Source organism: Rhinolophus ferrumequinum, chromosome 24, assembly GCF_004115265.2.
Source record: "Rhinolophus ferrumequinum isolate MPI-CBG mRhiFer1 chromosome 24, mRhiFer1_v1.p, whole genome shotgun sequence".
NCBI classification, from domain to species: Eukaryota; Metazoa; Chordata; class Mammalia; order Chiroptera; family Rhinolophidae; genus Rhinolophus; species Rhinolophus ferrumequinum.
Window position 1 is genome coordinate 21,118,406 of NC_046307.1, and position 18,335 is coordinate 21,136,740.

Below are 18,335 nucleotides of genomic sequence, written 5' to 3' on the forward strand. Positions count from 1 at the left end.
GGGTGGCAAAACTTAATATTCTCTCAAAAGTTTGAATGATTTGTTCAGGACCACTCAGCTAAGGATCAAGGAGCAGAACTGAAATTAGAGCTCAAGTTATCTCTCAGCTAGTCTGTTGGAAGGCTACTTTGCCTTTGAATTGAAAACACCTTTAACTACCCTTGTTTTAAGTGTCTTACAGATGCAGTCACTTACTCGACAAATACTTACTGAGTGCCCACTCTGTGCCAGGCACTGTACAGTGTTAACAGGAAAAAGACAGGCAAGGTTCCTTGGAGCTTACATTTTGTTGATGGAACAAATATCAGTCATTCTTCAGAGAGAATTGGGTCATACAAGCTAAAGGTTTACAGTGTGTACTGCCAAGCAGATAACACGTTTTACATAAGTATAAGTAAATAACCGGACTCTAACATGCGCAGGGCCTCTCGAGAATGTATGTGAACTACATCCAGTGAGATAGACCTGTGCTCAGTTAAAGAAGGCAGAGTTCTCACTGGTCCTGTCGATGTCTGAGGTCCTCGTTTCCTTTGCCTTCATTTGCACATTTGCAAAATTGGAAAAACAGGGCCTATTTGGTGATTATTATGACTTATTTTGCTTATTTTTAGGATGATTTATGGGCCTTTTTCAAATAGTGAAGGTCCTGAAGGGGGATGCCACATGATCTTCTATTTTAATTTGCTTACTAATCATACTTAATATTTATATGAAGTTTTAGAGTTAAAATGCTTTCACAGTATTCATCCAAGTATGTACGTATTCCATTGAAACGAGTGATCAGGGAGGCTGCATACAGCCAAAGCATCTCTGAGCCTAGATCCCTGGAAGCAGCATTTTGAGTGCGAGTCTTTCTTAGGCAGAAAGTAACTGTTAGGTCTGTGCTTTTTGTTTTAGGACCCAGTGGTCTTCAGCGTGTAGTAAAACCAACCCCAATTACTGTTCATGATTCAGAGAGTGATGATGAGGAAGACAGTCTAGAACTCCAAGAAGTCTGGATTCCTAAGAATGGTGCTCGGCGTTACTCTGAGCGTGAAGAAAAAACCGGAGAGCCAGTGCAGTCCAGGGAATTGTCAGGTGAGAGATTGTGTCGTCCTCTGACCTGTTAGAGTCATGAGAACTGACACACTTGGACTTTTTATAATAATGTGTCCCTATCACAGCGTGTGGTGCAGTTAACATCTCCTTACGAAATGTGACAGGAGACGAGAAAGGCAACAGCCCAAGGGAGAGGGGAGTCTGGGTGGTGCTGTCGAGGGCAACTGTAGTACAATTTGGGGCTCAGGGAAGAGAAGACACGAGCATTGTGAATCCATAGCTTTAGGAAGTTGTGGCATCAGGGTCAGGGATGAGCAAGGGGCCTGCGCCTTGGATAAGGGAAGGCCCCTGGTCATTTAGAGTAGTGAAGACAGATATTCCCCAGTGGCTAACCTGTCCAGCTGTGCTCAGTGAATGTCAGTGGCTATTCTGGGGGCTTGAGGGAACTCTTCCCATCCCGTGTCTCCCTTTAAATTTAGCCAACAGCCTTCTGCCCTTTGCCTCACCAAGAAACTGTAACTGTATCTCTTCATACTTCCTCCTTGTCTTCCCTTCCTTTATGTTTCTCAGAACCATGTGCTTTCCACTTTGAGCAAAGGATGGGGTTTTTAAAAATTGTCCACTCATTTTTCCTTGGGTACCCTATTCCTTAATATATTTGAATGTTCAGTACTCATTTTACACTGAACCTGAAATATACACTTCTGTATATGGAAAACTCAGTTCTTTAGAGGAATAATTTACTAAGTGTTGACTAATTACTCAGTTCTTATTTTATTCTTCTCAAAAGATCAGATATCTTTACATTGTGGTCGAAAGGAGCTTTTATGGAAAGTAAAATTTAGGAAAAGTAATATGACCAGCTGACTAACCTAAGTTTCCTAGAAAGTTCAGTTTCTGAATTTAGAAACTAGATCTTCTGTCAGCCAGACAAAACCTTATTTGTTTAAGGATTCCTTTACATATTGGCTGAGCCTTACTGTGCCCCAGGTACTGTGTTAGGTGCATAGATGAGTAAGTTAGATACATAGATGAGTAAGTCATGATCTCTCTTTAGGGAACCTCTAGCCTCATTGAAGAGTCAGGTCAGAAACGTGGAATAAAGTTACAGGGGATGCACTGCAGTGGTTTTGGGGTGGGGCTGCAGAAGAGATGACAGAGGCCCAAGTCTGAAGGATTGGTAAGAACAGAGACCCCAAGGGAGTAAAGCAGGGCTGTGTATAGTGAAAGAAAAGTTTGGGGTGGGGTGTAGAATGTACATAGAGGGGATGCGAATGGAAAGTTAGTTTGCAGTTAGGTCCTGGTGAGCCTCGAAGGCTGAGCTAATGTGTGTGAACCCGGGAGGCGCTAGGGAGCGGTAGAGAATTTGAGCAGCTGAGTTATGTGGTCACCATTATACCTTAGGAAAACTGGTGTACATTATTTCCTGTTCCAGATTTACTCTTGCCTTTTGTCCAGAATTTGTACTGAAACCTTTTCTTTTCCTCGGGCCATTCTTCTTTTTCTATAAGCAGTAAGTGGAAAAGGCAAGACTCCACTTCGAAAGAGGTACAACTCCCATCAGATGGGCCAGTCGAAGCAGTTTCCCCTCGAGGAAAGCAGCTGTGAGAAAGGCTGTCAGGTCACCAGTGAGCAGATCAAAGCCGATATGAAAGCAGCTAGGGATATTCCTGAAAAGAAAAAAAACAAGGATGTTTATCCCAGCTGCAGCAGCACCACCGCCAGCACAGTGGGAAACTCCAGCTCACACAGCACTGCTTCTCAAAGCCCTGCCTTTGTAAGGACGGTGACCAGCGGCGGCTCTTCCGAGCCTAGCCCTCCAGAAGTGGATGTGTCCAGGCAGTGTGTCTGCTCCCCCGCTGGGTCAGAGGACTCTGAGGCCATGGAGGAGGGAGATGCAGAGAGTTCTGTCTGCCCCAGATGCTGCTGTCACAGGCCCCAGGAACCCCAAAGGAGAACTAGCAGGTGTTCTGATGAGGAACGTCCTTCAACCAGCCGAGCCTGTGTTGTGAATGGCCCGGATGGTACGAGATCCGCCTTTTCCTTTAGGACTCTGCCACAAGGGGGGTCTTCAGGCCCAGCACATGATGAGAGGACTAATGGGAGTGGCTCTGGGGCTACAGGTGAGGACAGGAGGGGGAGCTCCCAGCCTGAGAGCTGTGACGTGCAGTCTAATGAAGACTACCCTCGGAGGCCCCTAACAAGGGCCAGGAGCAGACTGTCCCATGTACCGCTGGTATCTGAGTCAGGTATGACAATGCTGCCAGGCTTAGCAACTGCAGGATAGGACTGGAGACGGGCATGAACTCATTCCATAAGCTTTCTTAGGTAAAGCCAGTTTGGCAGACTGAATTCTGTGTTGGGGTTCTGTGATCGTACAGATTTGGAGCTAATTTTCAGCAGTGGTGGGGGAGGGTATGGAAAATGTGTGACCCAGGAAAACTCAGAAAGTTAAGTTTCTAAGAAAAATATAACTGTATATTGACCCTAACTACACTGCTGATTCTGATGTCGTAAGTCCCAATAGGTAAACTCTGCTCCCATCCCACGCTTAGGGAAGTCTTAACTGTTAGTGAAGTTTTAAACCTTAGCCAAAAGATAAGGGCCTGAAGTTGCTGGGGTGGGGGGAACATGTCATATGGGGATCCTCCTCTGTCGGCCTCTGCAGTACTTAGTAATTTTTTCTGAAGTCTAGTTTTGCGTCCAGTTAGGTTTGCCAGGAGATAAGCCGGTAAGTATCTAGCTTAGCTGAGAATTATTTTGGTGACGATATACTGAAAAAGAAAAAAATTATGTGTGTGTGTGTGTGTGTGTGTGTGTGTGTGTATAAAATTTCATTAATAATATTATAATGTGTATGCCGAGGCATTGGGAAGGGTGGGGATGAACACATTTCTTAATCATAATTCTGTTTATATATCTGACCTCATTTTTAAGTCATCTCTTCTGCCTGTAAGACATGTATACCTGTCAATGAATAATAATATATTTTAACTTTATCCAAGTCTCCCTCAGTTTTAAAATCTTAAAATCAGACCCCAGAACAGAGTCCATACTTTTTATATGTTAATAGATGATCGAATCATGTGGAGTTAAAATAAACAAAAATAAGCTTTCAGAAGATAAATACGAGAACTTAAGTATGTGCTAATTGAATTGTAGTAGCATAAACTTACGAGTTTTATTTAAAGATTTATTATGTTTTGCAAACACTAGTCCTGACGTATGCTGAAAATCCTTTTTCTAGCTTGAATTTTAAATGTTTTATGATAAATTTTATACATAACCTAAAATTTATCATTTTTAAACATTTTGAAGTGTCCAGTTCAGTGGCTTTAAGTGTCTTCTCATTGTCGTGCAACCATCACTACCATCCATCTGAATTTTTTCATCGTCCCAAACTGAGACTGTACCCAGAAACTCCCCCGTTGAGACACCTTTCGTTGCAGGTTTTTTTCATGTTTGTAAGGTCAGGTGTATGAGTTTACCTTTACCATTTTTTTCCTTTGCTTCTATGCTGTGGAAGGCCTTCCCTGTGCCTGGTTCAGTTAATTGTTCGTATCTTCTCATTCTTTTATTTATTTGTTTATTTGATTTTAATTCCTTATTTTAATCTGTGCTAATTAACTTGATTTTTTTTTTTATTTCAAATTGTCACCAAGTTGTCTCAATACTATCTATTGACATCCATTCTTATGTCATTATTTTAAAATGCTCTTTTACCATGTGCCTTAGCTGTACTTAACGTTTATCTCTGGGCATTCTATTCTGTTCCAGTGCCCTTTCCTCTTTCATTATTCTTTGTCAAAATATCCTTGGCTAGTCATACATTTATCATTTATTTTTACAGTTGTATTTTATAATAACTTTGTCAAGCTCTAAAAACAAATATTTGTTTTTGTTTGGAATTCTATTACATTGATCAACTGGAAAGATTACTGTCGTTTTTGCAGCATTAAGTCTTCCTATTTAGAGACTATTTTGTCTCCAATTTGTCTTATGTCTCCAATTTGTCTTATGTAAAGTTTTATGGTGGTTACTGTTTTGGGGATTTTGCTTTGTTTTGTTTTTGTTTTTAACATAGATCTTTCATATTAACCATAAGGGGCTGTGATTTCTTTTTTGCCTTGTGTTCTACTATCCCCTTTTCTATTTCCTTCTGACTTGTTTCATGACTAGAGCTTTTTCTTAGGTTAAATAGTTTAAATAGTTCCCTAGAATTTTTTTTTTTAAATCTCATGTAGTGCTTTTTACTTTTTTGGGTATATTACATCTGTTACCTTGTAATTTTACTATTCAGTTTGAGAAGACTTCTAATGTATGTAGCTAATGTGTCTATAGTAGGTAAATTATTTCCTAATATTTATTAAACAGTCCATATACTTTCAGTAACAACTTTTCTGGAGAGAGGTCAAAGTGCTGATTTTAATATTTTCCAGATCTCTTTTAGAAAGAAGAATAAGTTGTTTGGGTAGCTTTCAACTTGTTATTTTTAATCTAGCATGTTTTTAATATCTATTCGCCATCCTGCTTTAAAAATTTTGAGGAGAAAAGTCCAAACTAATAAAGGAACAGACTTAATTGAGTGTTAGGGATTTTTTAAAATCACTTTAAAGAAAACATTTGAGGTTTTTATTAGTTTTTAATTTATGGCCTTGTGTTAATACCCATGTTAGAAGCTGATATAGTTATTCGTCTTATGAATTCCTTTTTTGGGAATAAATGCCTGTAAGTTCTTTTTATCCTCACTGTATAATATTTTATAAAATAAATATCACAAAAATTGTCATAAGAATAGCATTTAAGATTAATATGGTATGGTTCTCATAAATACTAACCTCCTTCCCTGACACCCAAGACTGGATTGGTCTGCAGTTCTGTGTTTCTGTAGCATCTTCTAACGTTAACCACAGTATGTTGTAATTCCGTTTTTTGCCGTCTGTCTGTCTACTAGACTATGAGCTGCAGGAGGGCAGGGACAGTGTCTGCTTGTTCGCCATTATAGTCCCAGCTTCTAGCACAATATCTTACATGGTATGGGGCTCAGTAATTGTGAACTTTTAATTGTGAGTAAGTGGTAGGAACCATCATTTGAGGTATATTGATGCTGACGGGTATATGAAATCACTAAGAATTGTCCCTAGAAAGATTAATTTTTCCTAAACAAGGAGGGAGGCAGAAGAAAATAACGAACAGGATGAACTCTTGTTTTCCTTTTACATTGAGAAGTCCTTGGTTTTTAAGATTATCTAAATGTAAAGTGTGACTTAGTTTTATAACTTTTCTTAGAAAACATAAGCTGCCAATTTGGGCACTCTGGAGAGCAGGAAATTTAACTTTGAACCCCATATTCTGATGAATGAAGGGGAGAGAGCAATCCAGCAAAGGGAAAAGTTTGAAAATCGGATCATAAAGAATGCTAAGTAGAAGATTCTTATTTGAACTCTGTCATAAAGGAATGGAAAAAAACCTGCTTTTTTTGTATGTTTTCATTTTTGTGGTATGGGGAGAGGGAACCAGGGCCTTTTTATTTGTTGTAACGAGTGCGTGCATTTTGTCTGTTATGTGAAATGTGCTGCCTTTTGAAGATTCCTTGTCAATGAAGATACTAGATTCTGCACAAAGTTCCTTCAGGAATACTGTGAAAGGAGGCCTTCACTGGGTTACCTAGATCAATGGTTTTCATGTTTTTCCAGAACTCCAGGGTTTTGCTTGGGTTCCCGGTCCTTGGAGCAAGATTGATGAGTAGAACTGTTGGGTTCTTTCTTAGTCTTCAACCGAAGCAGCTCCTTTCTATTGTTTTGCATAGTAAGGTTTCACAAAGACTTCAAATAGTGGAGGAAAAGTTCTGGTGTGTAAAAAAGTACTTAGACTAGATCTTTAGAGTTCCCATCTAATCCCAAGCCTTTGGGAATGTGCAGTATTTGCATCTTGCTTCCCTCTTTCTTAGTAATGTTTCATGTTTGAAGTTAGAGAATTGCCAAGTGGGAAGAGCAGTATGGCGGGATTTAATTCATGAAGGGCAATCTTATTTCATTCAGTATAAGCTTTGCTACAGAATGATTATAAAAAATGAGGATAGTGACTTCTACTGTCTTGTCTTAGAATATATATGTGCTTAAGTTTTAGAGATGAATTTCGAACTTGTATTTAAAATCATACTTTTATAATTAATCTGTGATGTTTCAGAACAATACTAAAAAATGAGTTAGCGCCTTACTGACTAGGGTTTGGCAGATAAAAGATTGCAGGTTTTCTAGTGTAGTGACTGGCACCAGATTGCCTGGTTCTGACTCCTGGTTCTACCACTTAACACCTTTGGAAGCTATGTTACCTTCCCCTATGTCAGTCTCCAACTTGTAAAATAAGGAGAATAATAAATCTATTTCAGAAGGGCCTTTAGAATGATTAAATTAGTTTAATACAAGTGAAACCTTTAGAAAAGTGCCTGATACACAGTAAGGGCTCAGTAATTATTTGCTATTATTGTTATTCCACTTATGTATTTCTGCTGCATTCATTCATTCATTCAATTCATTCAGTGAATGTTGAGTGCCATTCATTTCAGTAAATGTTCATTTTAGCTCCTTGCTGGTGGCTGACATTGATACAAAAATGAAATAAGACGGCGTTGTTGCCTTCGAGGAACTTTTAGTTTAAATGGAGCAACAGAACAAGTAAACAGGGAATTAGAAAGCCATATACAACGTGTGGGGATCCAAGTGATTTGTTAGAGCAGGTGGCATTTGAGATGGTCTTTTCAGGGATGCGTAGCATTTCAAAAAGTGAAGTTAGGAAAGGTGTTCTGGGCAGAAGGAGCTAGAATGATTAATGGCTTCCGAGGCTTTGGCAGTGGGAGATGACTAGGATACGGTATGGAATAAAACAGGAGAGAGGGGGGGCTAAAGCATAGCTCCAAATGCCAGGTATTAAAATGAATTCATTCAGCAGTCATTGATGATTTAAAGTTGTTTAGCAGGAAGTTGGTGAGTTTCATCCATCAATAGTATTTAGGTTGGGTTGAGTGACTAGAGATTGGGATGTTAATTAGGTTGTTGGAATGGCCCAGGGATAACAAGGGATATTATATTTGATGTAGAGATACTTGAGGTATAATGGAGGGTGATCTTGTTTTGGAACAGTCATTGGGAAATAGGGGTCTGACTGGATTCCTGTGGGAATCCAGTCACAGATTTGAGAGTTGTCTTGATGGAGTTTATACACATGGAATTGAATGTGCTCTCTTGAAGGAAAGAAAGCAAGGTTAAAATTTGCAATTTTTCCTTGCTTTTTCTAGAGGTTGCCAAAACAAAGCCACGTCATGCCATGAAGCGGAAGCGGACGGCAGATAAATCCACCAGCACCAGTGATCCGGTGATTGAGGACGACCACGTGCAGGTGAAGGAAAAAACCCTCGTACTTTTCAGTCCAGCCATCTCCTGAATAACGTAAAGGAACTAAAATTTCCATCTTTACATAGTTTCTTTGCCCTAAGGAGAAAAAATTGATAACAGTGGCTTGTCATTTGTGCCAGTGAAAACATTTAAGCTTTAAAAAAAAAAAAAAGGTACAGAGATCTCTAACTTAAAAATTTTTGTCCTTGTAGGTCCTTGTATTAAAATCCAAAAATCTCGTTGGAGTCACTATGACCAACTGTGGAATCACAGATCTAGTGCTAAAAGACTGTCCCAAGATGATGTTCATCCATGGTATGTATTTAGGCCCACGGCATACAGGAGCATCGTGAACAAGTGGAAGGAACTAAGGACTCACAAATGCTTCAGTAACATGACTAGATTATTTTTTTAAAGGAATCATTATGTTGGATTACTTATAATTTTGTCCTCGTTCTGTAGTTCTCAAATAATTACTCCGTAGTATCTGCGAGGGACCATGTACAGAGACTTGGTTCATCTTTTAAAATAGCATCTTCTCCCGTTTCTTCCAAATGATCATTGCTCCCTGATCTGATAGGACAGAACAACAACATGTATGGGCTTTGGAGTCAGATAGACCTCAGCTTGAATCCTGTTTCTGCTATGTGCTAACTGTGATATTCCATATGTTTTGTGTATAAATGTTTTTGGGGACGAATGGTGACTGGACCTTAAGTGCTTACCTGCTCCGGATTAGATTGATATGATTAATAATAACTTCAATTCACGGCACATTATCATTAGTCCAAGCCTCACTTTTCTCTTTAGTCCCATTTGTCTCGCATTGTCAATCCCATTGGCTCCCACCATCTATACTCATGTGTTTAACATACATCCTTTCCAGTCTATCTTTCATGTATTTGCGTATGTACGTATTTGTCTCTGAAAAATAGTAGGGTATTATTTTGTGTGAGCTTTGAAAATTTGAGATACATAGTACTGTATTTTCCCATGCATAATGTGCACTTTTTGGCCCAAATTTGTGAGGGGAAAATAAGGATGTGTTATACTTGGGTAGTACTAATTCCGTATCTATTAATTATATATATAAATGTTTTTAATTCTTTTATTTATGCTTATGAGTTAAAAGTACAATAATAAATAAATATTAAAATTCCTTTATAATACAAAAAACAAGTGCCTAAATATAAAAAAATAAAAATTTGAATTAAAATGAAAGATTTTTTTTCCCTGAAAGTTTGGACCAAAAACGTGGGTGTCCGTCCTCCAAAGATGATTCCAAATAGGTTGTACATTGCTCTGTGATTTTGCAATAAGTTATTTGTAGAGCTTACCGTTGTCTTCATTTCATAGCTACCAGATGCAGGGTACTGAAACACTTAAAAGTAGAGAATGCGCCAATTGTAAACCGATTTGACTATGCACAGTGCAAGAAACTGAACATGGATCAGGTGCTAGACCAGATACTACGGATGCCTCCTGAGAGAAACCGCATCATATACCTACGCCCAATGCAGCAGGTACCCAGCTTTGCCCCTTTCTGATGACACACGTATTGCAGTGACATGTTTACTTAGTCTTCAACCTTTTCGGACTTGACATTTATTCATTTGCTCAACCTATAGTGATGATCCTTTACATTCTTTTAACCAAGATAGACTACTTTGCCAATCTTCCTTAATACTTCTCTGCTAGATTTTTGTGGGTATTTAGCAAGTTGTGTGATGAGGGCAATCGTTATTCAGCAAGTTTTCATACTTATTCAAAGTTGCCTATGGTGAAGAGCAAAGATTGGTTTCACACTGCCTGATTCAAATTCTGGTTCACTGACCTATAGCAGATGACTTAACTTCTGTGTCTTAGTTTCTTCATCTATAAAATTAGAAGAATAAAAACGTACAGTTATTGTTATGGTTAAATTAATACATGTGAAGTGCTAGAACAGCTGCTGGCATATAGTAAGCTGTCATGATAGCTGCTATTATTATTATTTTCATTATTAATAAGAGTAAACATTGCACTAATATGACTATAGATGTTAGCTGAACCTGTTCTGGTAATCATTTCACAATATTTGTCAACCAAATCAACATACCATATGCCTTAAATTTATATATGATGTATGTCAGTGATTTCTCAAACAACAAAATAAAAAGTAAACATTATATGTAAGGCTCTGCTTAATTGCAAAAGAAAGTTTAAAGGAAATACTAAACCTTTGTAGTCAGTTGGCACCTGGCCCCAAAAGAGTCATTTCAACAGATTGTTTGTTGAGTGGCTCTGATGTGCTGGGGCTGAAAAGTACACAGCACGTCGTCCTTCCCTTGAGAAGTTTGTCTTTCCGAGAAGGAGGTTTTCCGAGAAGGAGGTAGATGTGAATGCCATTAAGATGGTAGAGTGGGATTTTATAAGTAGAGCTAGGCAGAGGGCCTTCCGTGAAAAGAGAGCAACGTGAACAACGGCTGCAAAGAGGCAAGGAGCTGGACTAGGCAGTAGTCTAGTTTGAACAGGGGATATGGTACTGCGCAGCCACAGGCCTGGAATGCAGTCACTATCTGAATCTATGAAAGACATGCTTGGACGCGGACTCCTGCGCTCTGACTTGATTCCGATTCTCCGATTTAGTGGGCATTTATATAACAGTGAAATGTCAGTCTCTCAGCTTGCTTGACAGAAGAGTTTGCTAAACGTCACTTCCAGTGTGGCAAGCTGTGTTCAGGGCTGAATGTGACTATTTGATTTTCAAATCAGCCAATGATTTTAAAACGTAGGTCCCCAGGGAAGATTTTTCAAGCTCTCAGAGAGAGATTTCTGAGGCATTCTCTTCGTTGGCCCAAACCCCTCTCTCTGATGTCTCCCACAGGTGGACACACTAACACTTGAGCAGAAGCTATTCAGCGGGCCCTACCCCTATCACATCTGCATTATCCATGAATTCAGTAACCCTCCCAACGTCCGGAACAAGGTGCGCATTCGCAGCTGGATGGACACTATAGCAAACATCAATCAGTAAGTAAGGCCATTTCAGTCATTTCCTGTTGCAAGGCCTCCCAGAAAAAAACCCTAATTATTCTTTATTTCAAATGTTTTCACTGGGCTTTTCAGGCACTGAAACATACGAAATACAACGTAAGTGAAAATCTTGAGGGAATGAGGACCTAAAACTAAAAATGTGTTTTTTGTAACTTTTTATTTTCAGACATAAGAAAAATTCCAAGATAAGGTTATACACGTACATTTGACTTCATTCCTCTACCCTTAGGGAATGGAAAAGAGGTGAATTAAAGACCTTAAAACTGCAATGCTATACATCATTAGGAAATTGGGCTTTTTATGCATTTGTTACATAAACATTATATTAAGCACCTTGTACACACAAGACATTTGATTAAAGAGGGGCTTTCTTTCTTTACGTGATAGGATTTTGAAGGTAGTGAAGAAAGTAATTTTGACCTGCTGGATACGTACTCTGTAGTTTGAGTATACCCTTCTTCCATTAGGTGCTTAATGTTTAGTTCGAGATGCTCATCAGAATCAAGGCCTGGCACAGTTTTGACAGTTCCTTTCTATTGTACACCCCAACACTTTTTCCAGTTTTATCATTTTTATTTATTTTTTCCTGTTGCTACCAGAGAGCTCATTAAGTATGAATTCTTCCCTGAAGCCAAACGAAGTGAAGATGACTTAAAGAAGTACCCCAAATACCCCTGGGGAAGAGAAATCTATACTTTAGAAGGTGAGCATTTACAGATGGTTGGAAAGCTAAGCAGCTGTAACTAACTCAATGGAGAGACATGTCTTAGGGAAGACAGGAATGGGAGCCTTACAGTTCTTCAAAATAATGGGTATTTTGAATATCTGGGGGTAGCAGGAACCAGATAAATCCTATTCTCCCTACATATGTCTTTACCATCCCTAAAATAATCAGAAGCAGTGTTGAAACACAAAAAGTAGAAGAAAATTGAAACTTGCTATAGTTTGAGAATTGGAGGTGACTTGAGGGCACCTGTCTCAGCCTTTTTGTTTTATACATACAGAGGGTGCCACAAAAATGTGTACACATTTTAAGAAAGGAAAAAAACTATTAAAATTGTAATAATATATACCTATAACAAAAGATAACTACAATTCACGTTTGACTTCTGCAATTACAAGAGGTACTCAAAGTAGTTACCAATTTTAATATGTTTTTTTCCTTTCTTACAATGTGTATACATTTTTTTTTTTGGCACCTTCTGCATATATACATAGAGAGAAACTGAGGCTTAATGAAAGCAGAGGATGGGCCAGATCATGTGACCGAGCAGCGACAGAGCTGTAATTGGAACGTGCATTCCTGCTGCAGAGCGTTGTCAGCCATGAGGAACGAAAGCACATTTTGATACAAAATACCACCCCTTTGGCCCTGTCGTCACTTCCCCACCAGGAACTCTGTTATCCTGTCTTCCTCTTTCAGGTGTTGTGGATGGTGCTCCATATTCCATGATTTCTGACTTCCCTTGGTTGAGATCACTACGGGCAGCAGAACCCAACAGCTTCGCCAGATACGATTTTGAAGATGATGAAGAAAGTAATTATGACCTGACTTGATTTATATTCTCTAGTTTGAGTGTATTCTACTGTGTTAGATATTTATATTTTGTTTACAGTTAGAAGCAGTTCAGCTTTTAATTCCCTTCCCATATAAATGTATTTATTTGCTTTTCGTTATTGTTTGGTTCTCCCCTACAAAAAACAGCTCTACATTTGTACAGTAATCAGTTGACTTACCAGGGACATACGGAGGTTGGTGGGAAGGAATCCTTTAGACAGATTTTCCTACCTAGATTTTTTTATTACCTAAATGTTTATAATTTTGTTACTCCTTATTTTCAACCATATTGTTTCAGATTGGTTCCAGTTATGCTAATTATTGTTTTGCTACTTACAGTTTTTAGCATACTTTTTGCAACTTATGATTTAGGTGTAGATATTTGGGGGAAACTTGAAAGAAATTTTAAATATACTTCATCTAAGTGTTTGCACAGTTGAATATCCATTTGTAGGATGTTTGTTAAAAAATGTTTTATGAGGGCCTTCCAGTCAAGATGGTAGGTAGGTAAATGTTGTGCTAGCCTCCTTCCACGACCACATGAAAAGTACAACTAAACTACAGGACAGCCATCATTGAGAATCACCTGAAGTCTAGCTGAACCGAAGCCCTACAACTAAAGACATACAGAAGAAGCCACCTCGAGACTGGTAGGAGGGGCTGAGATGTGGAACGGGCTGGTCTCATGCCTACATGTAGTGGTTAAAAATCAGGAGGGATATCTCGGCTGCAGTACCCTCTGCAGGAGCAAGGGGTCCCAGCCCCACACTGAGCTCTGTAGCCCAGGGTTCCAGTGCTGGGGAGAGAAGTCCCCCAACTTCTGGCTGTGAAAACCAGCAGAGATTGTGGCTGAGTGAGCCGGAGAGCAGCTGCACTCCCAGGCGCTCCTCTTAAAGGGGCTGCACATGGACTCTGCTCGCTGACTGACTCACTCACTCTGAGCTCCAGCACTGGGACAGCAGCTGAAAGCCGCCAGGAACATATGGGGAGGAACTAAATTGTCTGGCTTCAAGGCAAGGGCAGCTTACTCCCAGACAAAAGGGCTGACAGAAGCCATCGTTTCTTTTTTGAGCCCTCTTATCACCCAGCCTGTTTGTGCAGGGGCCGTAGCTGAGTCTCCATCCGCTTAGCAAACACCATATGCCCTGCCCTGCTGATTCCTGGAGATCTGCTCCACCCAACTAGTGGGCCTACTCAAGCCACTCCTACTGGCTTTTCCATACAAAAGACCTGTCTTGGTTCATGCTGCAGACATTCCTAAAATCTCTCAAAGGTTCACAAACCCCCAACAAGTAGCATCTGGCCTCAGCATGTCCTATACCTCTGGCTGAGCAGCCCCAAGCCTGGCACTAGCAACAACTGGCCTCAGTTTGCAAGTTAACCTCTCCCAGTCACCTCCAATCCCAGTATAAGTGGCAACATCTGCAGAACATTTTGTAGCTCGTACCAAGTGGCCCTGGATGGCACAGGCAGCGGCTGACCTTGGCCTGTACCAGATCCCCTCCCAAAAGACCCCAGAACCAACACATCCAGTGGCCAGCTTCAGACTACACCAGAGCACCACCACCCAACCACCTCCACAAACAACACACCCAAAAGGCAGTCTCAGCAGGCACCAGAGCCCTGCTAAAGCAAATCCTGCTCTATAAGTTCAGCCCCTGCACAACAGCTCCTCCACTGTGATCACAGCCAATCCTCACAACCAATCAACCAGATTGAGAGGGTCAGTACCACCTATTGACATGCCAACCGCAGTCAAGGTTCAGCTACAATGGGGGCACACACAACCCACAAGGGGGACACCAGGAACATCTGGCTAGGACACCAGGGGGACTGTGCCATTGGGCCTCACGGGACACCTACTACATAAGGCCATTCTGCTAAGATGGGGAGACATAGCAGCCCTACCTAATACATAGACACAAACACAGGGAGGCAGCCAAAATGGGGAGATAAAGAAACATGTCCCAAATGGAGGAAAAGAACAAAACTCCAGAAAAAGAACTGAACAAAATGGAGACAAGCAATCTGCCAGACACCAAGTTCTAAACACTGGTTATAAGGATGTTCAGTGATCTCAGGGAGAACTTCAACAAAGAGATAGGAAACATAAAAATGGGGAGAGAAAACATGAAAAAGAACCAGTCAGAAATGAAGAATACAATAACTGAAATAAAGAATACATTAGAGGGAATCGACAGCAGATTGGATGAAGCAGAGCATCAAATCAGTGATTTGGAAGATAAGGTAGCAGAAAATACCCAATCAGAACAGAAAAAAAAAAATCAACAAAATGAGAATTAAGGGACCTCTGGGACAACATCAAGTGTACTAACATTTGTATCATGTGGTTAACAGAAGGAGAACACAGTGAGCAAGAAATTCAAAACTTACTTGAAATAATGACTGAAAACATCTCTAACCTGGTGAAGGAAATAGACATGCAAGTCCAGGAAGCACAAAGTCCCAAACAAGATGAACTCAAAGAGGCCCACACCAAGACGCAGTTACAATTAGAATGGCAAGGTTAAAGACAACGAGAGAATATAAAAGCAGCAAGAGAAAAGCAGTTACCTACAGGGGAGTTCCTATAAGGTTATTAGCTGATTTCTCAACAGAAACTTTGTAGGCCAGAAGGGATTGGCACAAAATATTCAAAGTGATGAGAAGCAAGGACCTACAACTAAGATTACTGAGTAAAGCTGTCATTTATAATGAAAGGACAGACAAAGAGCTTCCCAGGCAAGAAAAAGCTAGAGTTCCTCACCACCAAACCAGTATTGCAAGAAATGTTAGAGGGACTTTTTTTAAGAAAAAGAAAAAAAGATAAAAAATAGAAAAAATGGCAATAACTACATATCTGACAACAATTACTTTAAATGTAAATGGATTAAATGCTCCAATCAAGACATAGGAGGGCTGAATGGATAAGAAAACAAGAGCCTTACATATGCTGCCTACAAGAGACTCACTTTAGGTCGAGAGACGCACAGACTGAAAGTAAAGAGATGGAAAAAGATATTTCATAAAAATGGAAACAGAAAAAAAACAAAAAAACTGGAGTAGCAATACATATACCAGATAAAATAAACGTTAAAACAAAGGCTCTTACAGGAGAGAAAGGACCCAGTAATCCCACTTCGGGGTATTTATCCACAGAAACCCAAAACACTAATTCTAATGGACATGGGCATCCATATGTTCATTTCAGCATTATTTACAACTGCCAAGATATGGAAACAACCTAAGTGTTTATCAGTGGGTGAATCTATAAAGATGTGGTAAAGGAATGAAGTCTTGCCTTCTGTGGCAACATGGATGGACATAGAGGGCAATGTACTAGGTGAAATAAGTCAGAGGGGAACAAATACCATATGATTTCACTTATATGTGAAATCTAAAAAACAAAATAATCAAACACAACAGAAACAAACTCATAGGTACAGAGAACATTTGATGGTTGCCAGATGGGAGCGGGGGTTGGAGGAATGGGTGGAAAAGGGGAAAAGATTGTGAGTCAAAAATTGGTAGTTCCAAAACAGTCATGGGCATATAAAGTAAAGCTGAGGGAATTTGGTCAATAATATTGTAATCACTATGTTGTATACCACAAACTAATACAACATTGAATGTCAACTGTAATTGAAAAATAAAAAATTGTTAAAAATATATTTTGTGAGGAAATGGATTTCAGAAGCCGCATGTACATGTGTATGACTTAACCTCTCTGGTGCGTTTTCACCTTGGGCCCCTAACGTTGTGTGCTCTTAGGCATCAAACGTGGTGTATAACTAACCTGACGGGGACCCATTCCGTGAGCTCTACACGTCAGTGGCATTGCCTTGTAGTATATAGGCATGGCTCATGGACCAGCTTAATCAAGTGTCCTTCCAGATAGTTCTGATATTCATGCATACTTCCCCTTTTTTTCTGATTTCCAAGGCACCATCTATGCTCCGCGACGGAAAGGGCAGCTGTCTGCAGACATCTGTATGGAGACAATAGGAGAAGAAATTTCAGAGATGCGTCAGATGAAGAAGGGTGTGTTTCAGCGAGTGGTGGCAGTTTTTATCCACTATTGTGATGTCAATGGGGAGCCAGTGGAAGATGACTACATTTGACTGGTCCCTCCTGCGTCCCAGCTCTTCTGGCAGAAAGCTGCAGGGGCCGTCCGGCTGCCAGCGAGCACCATATGGACTCGGGCCGCGTCGTTGGAGGCCCTGGCTCAGTTTGGAATATAGGAAATATATAAGGAACATTGAAGTTGTATACAAAGATTTGTACATAGAGGAGATATACAGACACTTCCTAAGTACCAACTTTATATCATATGTTTATACAGTTTAATTTAAAAATTCATTTTAATGAAGGCAAATAATTGGAAAGAGTTCATTTTTCCTGACTTAGTTCATAAAGTGTCACTTTTTGGCTGAGCCTCCATTTACTATATTCTTAATGATCACTGTCATCCCCTTAAATCTGTGCCTTTTTCTTCTCGAGCAAAGCAGTTTGAGTAAATCTGTTGAAGAGTCTTTGTGTCTTGTGTGCTTTTTTTGTTACTATTAAAACACAGACTAAACCCTATAGTCAGAAGTGGCTATATGTTTCTGTACAAAATTGTGGTTCTTTTTTCTTTTGGTATTATAGTTGCCATACTTCTTAATATTAAATAAAGACTCATGAGTTAAAAAACAAAAACAAAAACTGAGTTTGAGGGGGAAATGCAAAAGTTTCCAAAGCATTTCTAGTTATTTATTTCCACATTCAATTGTGTATATGCTTTATCTTGAATATAAAAATAAAAGTTTATTAAAAACTTTTTTTTGCCTTGGACCTGAATCCCTCTTTTTAAAGAACAGTAGCAAATACGCAGAAAAAGAATGTGTAAAGTTGCATCTAAATAAGATTCCAGTACAATCCACCTTCTGATCTCTCTCTTTTTAAGTTCTGTGGCTGCAAGATGTTCAACTCACAGAAAGGTACACGACAGAACACTGGGAACAGCAGAGCTTCCCAGGATATCTGGTCATCAGAAAGTGGCCTCTCTCAAAGAGAAACTCCCCAGCTAGGGCAGTGATCTCTCTCTACAGTATTAAGAGTGTCAGATCAAGAGCAAACAAAAGCCTTAGAGCAGCAGCAGCTGCGGTTGAGGGTCAGATTTCTCTTCCCACGCTTTAAATTCCTGCTCTTATGTTTTAAATTCAACGAAGAAGGTGCCTTTGAAATCGGTTTTATTTATTGGGGGGCCCCCCAACCTTGACCCTAATAAAAGAGAACCTCAGACCTATTCTTTCTCTACCCTCAAACTT

At 39.8% G+C, this 18,335-nt stretch overlaps 1 protein-coding gene across 7 annotated transcripts in view; it reads left to right on the plus strand.

The window, feature by feature from the left end:
* The window catches only part of FBXO38 (F-box protein 38), a 45,812-nt gene extending 27,966 nt beyond the window's left edge, over positions 1-17,846 (plus strand). For 5 of the 7 annotated variants that reach the window (XM_033096211.1, XM_033096212.1, XM_033096213.1 and 2 more), the window contains 9 exons: positions 898-1,077; positions 2,553-3,287; positions 8,336-8,436; positions 8,645-8,747; positions 9,789-9,955; positions 11,299-11,444; positions 12,068-12,171; positions 12,892-13,005; positions 16,969-17,846. In XM_033096211.1, the coding sequence (XP_032952102.1) occupies positions 898-1,077; positions 2,553-3,287; positions 8,336-8,436; positions 8,645-8,747; positions 9,789-9,955; positions 11,299-11,444; positions 12,068-12,171; positions 12,892-13,005; positions 16,969-17,147 (1,829 nt within the window). In that variant the 3' untranslated portion in view covers positions 17,148-17,846. The remainder of the gene's footprint in view (positions 1-897; positions 1,078-2,552; positions 3,288-8,335; positions 8,437-8,644; positions 8,748-9,788; positions 9,956-11,298; positions 11,445-12,067; positions 12,172-12,891; positions 13,006-16,968) is intronic. The other 2 variants (XM_033096216.1, XM_033096218.1) reach the window with 2 other exon arrangements.
* Positions 17,847-18,335: the final 489 nt, after the last annotated feature.